An 11,612-nucleotide genomic window follows, 5' to 3' on the forward strand; every position below is an offset into this window, starting at 1 on the left:
TCAATTTTAGCTTCAATTTTAGGTCTTTATTTAGTCTAATTTTAGCTTCAATCTTAGGTCTTTATTTAGTCCAATTTTAGCTTCAATCTTAGGTCTTTATTTAGTCCAATTTTAGCTTCAATCTTAGGTCTTTATTTAGTTCAATTTTAGCTTCAATCTTAGGTCTTTATTTAGTTCAATATTAGCTTCAATCGTAGGTCTTTATTTAGTTCAATTTTAGCTTCAATCTTAGGTCTTTATTTAGTTCAATATTAGCTTCAATCGTAGGTCTTTATTTAGTCTAATTTTAGCTTCAATCTTAGGTCTTTATTTAGTCCAATTTTAGCTCCAATCTTAGGTCTTTATTTAGTTCAATTTTAGCTTCAATCTTAGGCCTTTATTTAGTTCAATTTTAGCCTCAATTTTAGGTCTTTATTTAGTCTAATTTTAGCTTCAATCTTAGGTCTTTATTTAGTCCAATTTTAGCTTCAATCTTAGGTCATTATTTAGTCCAATTTTAGCTTCAATCTTAGGTCTTTATTTAGTTCAATATTAGCTTCAATCGTAGGTCTTTATTTAGTTCAATTTTAGCTTCAATCGTAGGACTTTATTTTGTTAAATTTTAGCTTCAATCGTAGGTCTTTATTTAGTTTAATTTTAGCTTCAATCTTAGGTCAATTTTAGCTTCAATCATAGGTCTTTATTTAGTCCAATTTTAGCTTAATCGTGGGTCTTTATTTAGTCCAATTTTAGCTTCTATCTTATGTCTTTATTTAGTTAAATTTTAGCTTCAATCTTGGGTCTTTATTTAGTTTAATTTTAGCTTCAATCTTAGGTCTTTATTTAGTTCAATTTTAGCTTTAATCTTAGCTCTTTATTAAGTCCAATTTTAGCTTCAATCGTAGGTCTTTATTTAGTACAATTTTAGCTTCAATCTTAGGTCTTTATTTAGTTCAATTTTAGCTTCAATCTTAGGTCTTTGTTTAGTCCAATTTTAGCTTCAATCGTAGGTCTTTATTAAGTCCAATTTTAGCTTCAATCTTAGGTCTTTCTTTAGTTCAATTTTAGCTTCAATCATAGGTCTTTATTTAGTCCAATTTTAGCTTAATCGTGGGTCTTTATTTAGTCCAATTTTAGCTTCTATCTTATGTCTTTATTTAGTTAAATTTTAGCTTCAATCTTGGGTCTTTATTTAGTTTAATTTTAGCTTCAATCTTAGGTCTTTATTTAGTTCAATTTTAGCTCAATCTTATGTCTTTATTTAGTCCAATTTTAGCTTAAATCTTAGGTCTTTATTTAGTTCAATTTTAGCTTCAATCTTAGGTCTTTATTTAGTCCAATTTTAGCTTCAATCTTAGGTCTTTCGTTAGTCCAATTTTAGCTTCATTCGTAGGTCTTTATTTAGTCCAATTTTAGCTTCAATCTGAGGTCTTTATTTAGTCCAATTTTAGCTTCAATCTTAGGTCTTTCTTTAGTCCAATATTAGCTTCAATCGTTGGTCTGTATATAGTCCAATTTTAGCTTCAACCGTTGGTCTTTATTTAGTCCAATTTTAGCTTCATTCGTTAGTCTTCATTTAGTCAAATTTTAGCTTTAATCCTGGGTTTTATTTAGTCCAATTTTAGCTTCAATCTTAGGTCTTTGTTTAGTCCAATTTTAGGTTCAATCTCAGGTCTTTATTAAGTAAATTTTAGCTTCAATCGTAGGTCTTTATTTAGTCCAGTTTTAGCTTCAATCGTTGGTCTTTATTTAGTCCAATTTTAGCTTCAATCGTAGGTCTTTATTTAGTGCAATTTTAGCTTCAATCTTAGGTCTTTCTTTAGTTTTATTTTAGCTTCAATTTTAGGTCTTTATTTAGTTCAATATTAGCTTCAATCGTTGGTCTGTATATAGTCCAATTTTAGCTTCAACCGTTGGTCTTTATTTTGTCCAATTTTAGCTTCATTCGTTAGTCTTCATTTAGTCCAATTTTAGCTTCAATCTTAGGTCTTTATTTAGTCCAATTTTAGCTTAAATCTTAGGTCTTTATTTAGTCCAATTTTAGCTTTAATCTTAGGTCTTTATTTAGTTCAATTTTAGCTTTAATCTTAGGCCTTTAATTAGTTCAATTTTAGCTTCAATCTTAGGTCTTTATTTAGTTAAATTTTAGCTCCAATTGTAGGTCTTTATAACGCTGAATTTTAGCTCCAATCGTAGGTTTTTATGTTGTAAAATTATAACTCAAATCTATATTTGAGAGACATAAATCTAAATTTACTAATAGCGTTTCCTCCTTTTCCTATTCTAGTTTTACAACAACCATTCTTTGTTATCTAGTTAAACCCCCGATCATTATGGATGCACAGTATGACAAATTATCCCAACAACAAATAAATATCTTACAAATTGAGAAGGAAGCACAGCCAAAACAAAGTATTACCTACAGCAAAGATATGGGGCTGGTATGTTTAACTTTTTGCAAACTTATTTATAAAAGATCAATGAGAACATTTCCCTTGCTCTTGTTTTTTTTTCTTTTCGAAATCTTAAAAGCTTTTATCTGTTTTTTTGTTGGTTCATTTTCCAAACAGCTTTCAGCTTCCAGTTCCAATAGTGACAGCAGCTCCGATGTGGGTCGTGAGAAATGGGGCAAAGAAATTGAGTTTCTATTCTCCTGCATTGCCTTGTCCGTGGGTCTGGGCAATGTGTGGCGTTTTCCCTTTATAGCTTTGGCCAATGGTGGGGGAGCTTTTGTTATACCCTATATTATAGTATTATTACTAATAGGACGTCCCGTTTACTATATGGAAGTGATAATAGGACAATTTTCCAGCAGGGGGTGTATAAAGGCCTTCGATATGGTGCCTTTAATGAAGGGTGAGTTGGAAATAAATATGTCTTAAAATGTACAACTAATTAATATAAATTGTTTTGTATTTAAAGGCATAGCCTATGGCCAGGTTTATGCTACAGCATTGGCCACCACCTATTATGCCAGTATTATGGCTTTAACTTTGAAATATTTATTAGCCTCTTTGTCGGATGTTTTACCTTGGACCTATTGCCTAACAGAATGGGGAGCTACTTGTATAGCCACCTCAGAGTCTTTAGAGCAGGGTAATTCTTCACACATTAAACGTATTTCGTCGGCTGAGTTATTTTTCACCAAAACGGTTTTGCGGGAAAGTGACAATATAAATGAGGGCTTGGGTTCCCCCAATTGGGATTTGGTGTTGTGTTTAATGGTGGCCTGGCTGATTATTGCTGTTATTCTAATCAAAGGCATACGCAGTTCGGGTAAAGCTTCTTATTTTTTGGCCATATTTCCCTATATAGTGATGTTTATTTTACTGGGACGAGCTTTAACATTGCCAGGTTCTTGGGATGGCATTGTGTATTTTTTGAAGCCTCAATGGAGTGAATTATTAAATCCAAATGTAAGTTGATTGCTTTAATTTATAGAAAACATTTAATTCTTTAATATATTAATGCATTTTTTTCATCTAACACAGGTTTGGTACAATGCCATAACACAAATGTTCTTCTCACTGGCCATTTGTTTTGGTACCTTGGTGATGTATGCCTCCTTTAATAATTTCCGTAAAAATATTTATCGGTAAGGAACATCCAATCTTAAAAATAAATTATAAAAAAGAGTTTTTATACCCTTCACCAGTCAATCCATTTGTAATTTAAAAATTTTTCATTTGCAACCCCATAAAGTATATATATTCTGGATCGTTATAGATATCCAAGTCGATATAGCCATGTCCGCCTGTATGTTGAAATCAGCTTTCCAAAGTCACCAAATAACTTACATTCATGATTCATACATCAATATATCCGCTATAGAACCGGTTATGTTACTATTTAAAATCGAGAAAAATCGACCCACAAATGGCTGAGATATAAGAAAAAATCTGGGACCACCTCGATTTTTGACCTATGCTTGATCTATATCTGGATTATTAAGTCATTAATATAGAGAATATGGATATCTATTGATAGAGTTTTCAAGGTCCATTGCAACGATGTATATAAGGCTATAGTAAGTTGGACCTACAATGGGTCAAAATCCGGAATAATAATTTTTAACCCTATTTTTTTTCATCAAAAAATTTTTTGTTATAAATTCCTTTTCCAAAAATTTTTTTTTTAAAAATTAAAAGAATTTGGAAAAAAAAATTTTTTTTAAAAAATTTTAATTTTGTTTAAATAAAAATATTTTAAAAAAAAAATATTTTTAAGTATAATTTGGTGAATGGTATTAAGATTCGGCACAGCCGAATATAGATCTCTTAATTGTTTCAATAAATATTGTTTTAGTTTTAATAATTATTAATTTATTTACTCGAATAATTATTCGATTAAACTAAAAAAATAATTATTCGGTTAAAAAAAATTTTACCTCTCTAATTTACCAAAGAATTTAAGGCAATTCAAATACATAGTGTCTTATTTAGAAATTTGTTGGCTTTTTATTCGAATAATTAATCGCTTAAATTTTGTATGTAATTTCAAACAAATTTTATTAAATGTTGTTTTAGTTTCAATAATTATTCGTTTATTTACTCGAATAATTAATCGATTAAACTGAAAAATAATTATTTGGTATAAGGATATAGTAAGTTGGGCCTACAATGGGTGAAATATTAAAAAATTAAAAATTAATTTTTTAAAAAAATTTAAAAATTTATTTTTTAAAAAAATTAAAAAAAATAATTTTGGAAAAAAAAATTTTAAAAATAAAGAAAATCATTTTTGAAAAAAATTTAAATTTTGTTTACCTAAAAATATTTAAAAATTTTATTTTAGAGTATAATTTGGCAAAGGGTATATAAGATTCTGTACAGTCGAATTTATCTCTTTACCTGTTTTCTTACCAAACAATTTTGTTTTCTTACCACCAATATTTTAATACATTTTTTTATTTCACAAAATTTAAAAAGATTCACCAAAATTTAAAAAAAAATTCATTAAATTTTTAAAATCTACAAATTTCCAAATATTTTTTATATGCATTTTTTATTTCACGAAATTTAAAAAAAAATTCACCAAATATTTTTTTTGCCAACATTTTTTTCACCAAAATTTAAAAAATTTAACCAAATAATTTTTTTCTTAAAACATTTTTTATTTCACCAAATTTTTGAATTAAAAAAAATTTCACCAAATATTTTTTTATTTCACAAAATTTCAAAAAAATTCACAAAATTTTTAAAATCAACAAATTAAAAAAAAAATTAAAGAACTTTTTTTAAGCATTTTTTATTTCACGAAATTTCAGAAAAAATTCATAAAATTTTTTAATCAAAAAATTAAAAAATAAGTTTCACCAATTTCTTATTTCACCAAATTAAAAAAAAAAAAATTTAACCAAATAATTTTTTTTATTTCACCAAATTTAAAAAAAATACAAGTTTTTTATTTCAAGAAATTTAAAAAAAATTCACCAAACTTTTTAACTAAAAAAAAATTTCACCAAATATTTTTTTGGCAAAATTTTTTTTTCAACAATTTTTTATTTCACCAAATTTAAACAAAATGTGAATTTTTTTCGCCCAACTACTTCTACAGCTTTCAAAGAAATAGAGTTTCGTATTCGGTTTTATCCGAATCCGCGGGTTTTCAAGGTCTAAAACCGAAACGCGAAACCGACAATTATTCTTCTGTTTTTACTTTTAAACTATTTTTAGTAGAAAATACAAATGAAAGGTACCACTAAAGTCATCTTTTAGGAATTCTAACTCACACAGAATCATGTGTACTTAATATTTAGGTTCACTACACTATCCAACAAATTAAGACATTTTGATTGGAACAGAATAACGACTGAATAATTCTGAAAGAGCATGTTGAGTAGATAATTTTTGTAGAATAAACTTATAGTCCAGGTGGTCTGAGTTTTTTTGATCGACGAGAGCATTATACTAAATGAAAGAAATGTTGTAAGTTAATGTCTGAGAGAATTTTTATTGTCAGAGTTATATGGTGGAATTTTATGGTGATCATTTTTGTGGAAGATCTTAACCCTTTATCTCCACTCTTTAGGGGTCAATTTGAGCCCTTTTTCGAGAAAATCAAAAAAAGTCCTTACAAAAAGGACATTTAAGGATTAAAATATTCCACGAAAATTTTGTCCGAAAAATTTCAGTGAGGGTCTACAAAGATACCAAAGTTGTAATTAAAGCGGTTAATTAGCAAAATAACATGCCCCATTGGGGCATGGCCAAAAATCCATTTATTATTCGAATGAGCTGAAATTTAAAATCTGATTAGTCCTTTAGAAGATCTACAAAATACATGTAAACATATATAAGTTGTCTCTTTTATTTCAAGATATATTTAGGTTTATTTATTTTTATTTTGCACCAATTTTTTTTTTCGTTTTTTTTTGTCTGGAGGGTAGATTTTTTTTAAATATCAGTTATAATTGCTATAAAATCCCGAATAAAATAAAAACAATTTGCTTTTAGTTATTTCGTCTCTATAAAAAGTTACATGCATCCAAAGTTGGAACATGTGAAAATGGACGTATTTTGTATTTTTCCCAAAAAAGTCCATATATTTGTTCTCTTGTAGAAAAAAATTTTCTTCAGAACTATATACAATTTTTATATGATCCGAAAAGAGAACTTAATGCAAAAGCATTTAAAGTAAAATATGGCTCACTTAAGCGGACATAGTAAAACCCAGACCTAACCAAACTTGGTAAATTTTAAAAACGAATTTTAGATTTAACAAAAAAATTCTAAAAACTCAAAGCACCGATACTCTATAAAACTCCATATTTATATAACCCTATATATTTCTTAAATACTTGCAAAATTATTTTACTATCACACGGTAAATAATGTCACAGTAGGCACTTTTCTAAAACAATTCAGTTTTGAATCACATTTTCCCCATTTTAGGAATTTCGGTATTTGAAATTAAAAAATTTAAAAAAATATAATGCCATTGATTTAAGAACAGTTGAGTCTATATTAGTTACAAATTTGGTTATGATATCTTTAACTGTTAAAATTTTACATTAATTCAAATTTTATATTTTTCTTTTGGGAAAATCACTATATTATATTTTTTTTAGTTTTTAAGGTAAATGTCTTCCGGAAAATTTATAAAATTATTTAATTGTACTAAGATATCAATCTTCAAGTCCTAAGGTTTCCACCAATATCAAATACTTATATAAAAATCCTATATTTACTCTTCAGAAGCTTCACAAACCTTGTCCCCTTTCAAAAATGTTAACTTTTTTTTCATATATCTTGCATGATCATGATTGAGTAACGTGATGGGTCCGGATCATACTGATACTGATTTGCTTATTCTTCTCTATTGCCGGACAATAGTGCAGGGTGCACTTGATCATACTTTTTTTAACAAAAAAATCTTTGTTTTCGCTTAAAAAAATAGTAAAAAAAAAAAAAATATTTAAGGTTCCAAGTGATCTTTATGAGCTATTTAGGGTATGTAGAAGAGCTCAGATTGCATTGATATGTTCACAAGCGTTGTTCAAATTCACCGTACCTACAACTTTGCTAAAGATTGTTAGTGAAGAATTAGAAGTCCCTGTAAGTTATTCTAAAAAAAGTGAGAAAAAATCTTCATCCCATATTTTTTTTCAAAAAAAAGTAAACGAAAAAGCTATTTTTTTGTGAAAAAATATTAACAAAATTTATTTGATAGACTCTTAGCTATATTATTGCCATATATAGTTAAGCTGTAAAACCAAGTTTGAATTAGCTGTTGGCCAAAAACTGATGACACCTTTTTTTGAGGGCCCTCAAATTTTCAGAATTTTTGGAGGCCCATAAAAAAAAATTGGTCATCTTTATGAGTTAATTAGAGTAGCTAGAATAGCTCAGATTGGATTGATATATTCACAAGAGTTGTTCATCTTCATCGTAGCTACAACTTTGCTAAAGATTGTTAGTGACAAATTAGAAGTCCCTGTAAGTTATTCGAAAAAAAGTGAAAAAAAATTTTTCTTCTTTAATTTTTTAAAAAAAGTACACGAAAAAGCTATTTTTTCGGGAAAAAATATTAACAAAATTTGTTTGCTAGACTCTTAGCTATATTATTGCCATATATAGTTAAGTTGTAAAACCAAGTCTGAATTAGCTGTTGGCCAAAAACTGATGACACCTTTTTTTGAGGGCACTCAGAGTTTCAGAATCTTTGGAGGCCCATAAAAAAAAATTGGTCACCTTTATGAGCTATTTAGAGTATATAGAAGAGCTCAGATTGCATTGAAATGTTCACAAGAATTGTTCAGCTTTATCGTAGCTACAACTTTGCTAAAGATTGTTAGTGACAAATTAGAAGTTTCTGTAAGTTATTTGAAAAAAGAGTGAAAAAAAAATTTTTCTTATATTTTTTCAAAAAATGTGCACGAAAAAGCTATTATTTTGTGAAAAAATATTAATAAAATTTATTTGCCTGACTCTTAGCTATATTATTGCAATATATAGTTAAGCTGTAAAATCAAGTCTGAATTAGCTGTTGTCCAAAATTTGATGACACCTTTTTTTGAAGGCCCTCAGATTTTCAAAATCTTTGGAGGCCCACAAAAAAAAATTGGTCATTTTTATGAGCTATTTAGAGTATGTAGAAGAGCTCAGATTGCATTGATATGTTCACAAGAGTTGTTCATCTTCACCGTAGCTACAACTTTGCTAAAGATTGTTAGTGAAAAATTAGAAGTCCCTGTAAGTTATTCTAATAAAACTGAAAAAAATTGTTCTTCTTAAATTTTTTCAAAAAAGTACTCGAAAAAGCTATTTTTTTGTGAAAAAATATTAACAAAATTTATTTGCTAGACTCTTAGCTATATTATTGCCATATATAGTTAAGCTGTAAAACCAATTCTGAATTAGCTGTCAGCCAAAAACTAATGACACCTTTTTTTGAGGGCCCTCAGATTTTCAGAATCTTTGGAGGCTCATAAAAAAAATTTGTCATCTTTATGAGGTATTTAGAGTACCTAGAAGAGCTCAGATTGCATTGAAATGTTCACAAATGTTGTTCAGCTTTGCCGTAGCTACAACTTTGCTAAATATTGTTAGTGAAAAATTAGGAGTCCCTTTAAGTTATTCTAATAAAAGTGAAAAAAAAATTATTCTTCTTATATTTTTTCCAAAAAAGTACAGGAAAAAGCTATTATTTTGTGATAAAATATTAACAAAATTTATTTGCTAGACTCTTAGCTATATTATTGCCATATATAGTTAAGCTGTAGAACCAAGTCTGAATTAGCTGTCGGCCAAAAACTAATGACACCTTTTTTAAGGGCCCTCAGATTTTCCGAATCTTTGGAGGCCCATAAAAAAATATTTTTCCACCAAAATCTCTAAACTGAGTATAGGGTTTTAATATCCTATACTATTATGACCGGGTGTTTTTATAGAAATTTCAAAAAATTGTATTTGAAGAAAGAAAAAAATACTAAAGCGCGGTTTTGAAATTTTTAGGATTTTTGGAAATTCTTTATTAATATTTACTTTGGTGAAGGATATATAGGATTCGGCACCTCCGATTTTCGGCTTGATTTTATGTTTTGGTATTTTAGTTTTTATTTTAATTTATCTTCTTTTCAAATTTATTACAGAGATGTCATCATTATAACCAGCGTTGATTCGGTGACCTCCATTTTGGCGGGTTGCATTATTTTCGGCATTTTGGGCAATTTAGCCTACGAAACCAATACCTCGGACATTGCCAATGTGGTAAAGGGCGGTGCAGGTCTGGCTTTTATCTCTTATCCCGAGGCTATAGCCAAATTTAAAGTTTTACCTCAAGTCTTTGCTGTGCTGTTCTTTTTGATGCTTCTGGTTTTGGGTATGGGCAGTAATATAGGCATGGCCTCGTGTGTTATCACCGTCATAAAGGATCGTTTTAATCATTTGCCGCATTGGTTCTTGTCGACGGCCATGGCTGTGGTGGGTTTCTTGTGTGGCATTGTTTATATGACACCGGGTGGTCAGTTTGTGTTGAATTTGGTGGATTTCTTTGGCTGTTCGTTTATAGCGTTATTTTTGGCCATAGCCCAGCTGATAGCGGTGGCCTGGATTTATGGTGAGTTTTGTTAGGGATTTCAATAACATTTAGATAATTTTCTAAATTAATTTTCCTTTCTTTTAGGTGTGAAACGTCTTTGTCAGGACATTGAATTTATGCTGGGCGTTAAAACCAGTCTGTATTGGCGTATTTGTTGGTCCATTATTACGCCTGGTTTAATGTTTTTGGTGTTAATTTATACCCTGATTACATTAAAACCCTTGGAATATAAAGAGGTGGCTTATCCCCAGCTGGCTTATAATTTAGCCTGGCTAATGTGGGGCATTGGAGTGGGTCAGTTGCCCCTATGGGCCCTCTATACAATTTATAAACAGCCAGGGGAAACATTAAAGGAGGTAAGTAGAAAAACTATTTGAATTATGTTGAAATAAATTTTACTTTTGACTTTCAGAAATTCTCCAACTCCTTGAAGCCGTGCGGTCATTGGGGCCCCCTGGAGCCCAAGCTGTTAGAGGAATATTTATCATACAGAAAAACCCTAGAGCAAGACTATGAAGCTGATGCAAGTTTATGGGCCCGAATTTATAATAATATTTTCCATTAGTTACAATTTTTGTTTAAATTTAGTTTAATTTTATGATGATTTTTGTATTAAATATTAATTAGTATTAACTTTGTTACAGTGCCAAACAAAAGTGTAGAAGCAATTTATAAATGTTTAATATTTTCTAAGAAAATATTAAAAATATTAATAAAAATTATAAACATTTTTTTGATTTTTTTACAATAGAATTTTTTAATTTGTTTTGAGAGTTTGGTCAGAATTAGCTAGATTTTCAAGAGATTTTGGAAGGTTAGAACATATTCTATCTGGGTTGATATATTTCCTTCTTAAAATTATGCACTACCAACCATCTAACTAACCCTCAAATCCATCACAACAGACTAAGGCTTCCTATGAAGCCAATTTTCCTATTTGATGAAATACTAAAAAAAAACCACAAGGCTCATTAGGCCCTTTAAAGCTGATTCTCTCTGCATGACCTCAACATTGGACAGTCACAAATCATATGCTCATGGGGCAAAGAATATGACTAGATTGTCAACTCTATCAAACCAACCTAAAAAAAACCTAACTCAATGTATAACTTACTTCCATTAACTCGAAGCCTGGTTATGCGTTAACTAGCAGTTATACTATCGTTTATTATTTTTGTATGAAAACTGTCAGTATAACTATTAGTTAACAAATAACCAGACTTCGTGTTACTGGGGTTTAGTAGAATAAAAAAAAAATTGTTAATGGTGGCAAGGTTTGTGGAACTTCTGAGAAGTAAATAAAGGTTTTTTATATAACTATTTGGTATTTATGGAAACCTTAGGACCTGAAGATTGATATTTCATACTCATTTTGGCGATTTTGGTGGAAACATTTTTTTTTATGGGCCTCCAAAGATTTTGAAAATCCGAGGGCCTTCAAAAAAAGTTGTCATCAGTTTTTGGCCAACAGCTAATTCAAACTTGGTTTTACAGCTTAACTATATATGGCAATAATATACCTAAGAGTCTAGCAAACAAATTTTGTTAACATTTTTTCACAAAATAATAGCTTTTTCCTGTACATTTTTTGG

The 11,612-nt window shown here is 29.1% G+C and overlaps 1 protein-coding gene across 1 annotated transcript; it reads left to right on the forward strand.

Moving 5' to 3' along the window:
- Positions 1 to 2,277: 2,277 nt before the first annotated feature.
- Positions 2,278 to 10,751, forward strand: LOC135961830 (sodium-dependent nutrient amino acid transporter 1). Its single transcript, XM_065513450.1, has 7 exons — positions 2,278 to 2,420; positions 2,550 to 2,835; positions 2,902 to 3,395; positions 3,471 to 3,574; positions 9,572 to 10,038; positions 10,105 to 10,376; positions 10,433 to 10,751. The coding sequence occupies exons 1-7, from the start codon at positions 2,313 to 2,315 to the stop codon at positions 10,583 to 10,585; spliced, it is 1,884 nt and encodes a 627-aa protein (XP_065369522.1). The 5' UTR covers positions 2,278 to 2,312; the 3' UTR covers positions 10,586 to 10,751.
- Positions 10,752 to 11,612: the final 861 nt, after the last annotated feature.

This window comes from Calliphora vicina, chromosome 5 (assembly GCF_958450345.1).
Source record: "Calliphora vicina chromosome 5, idCalVici1.1, whole genome shotgun sequence".
NCBI classification, from domain to species: Eukaryota; Metazoa; Arthropoda; class Insecta; order Diptera; family Calliphoridae; genus Calliphora; species Calliphora vicina.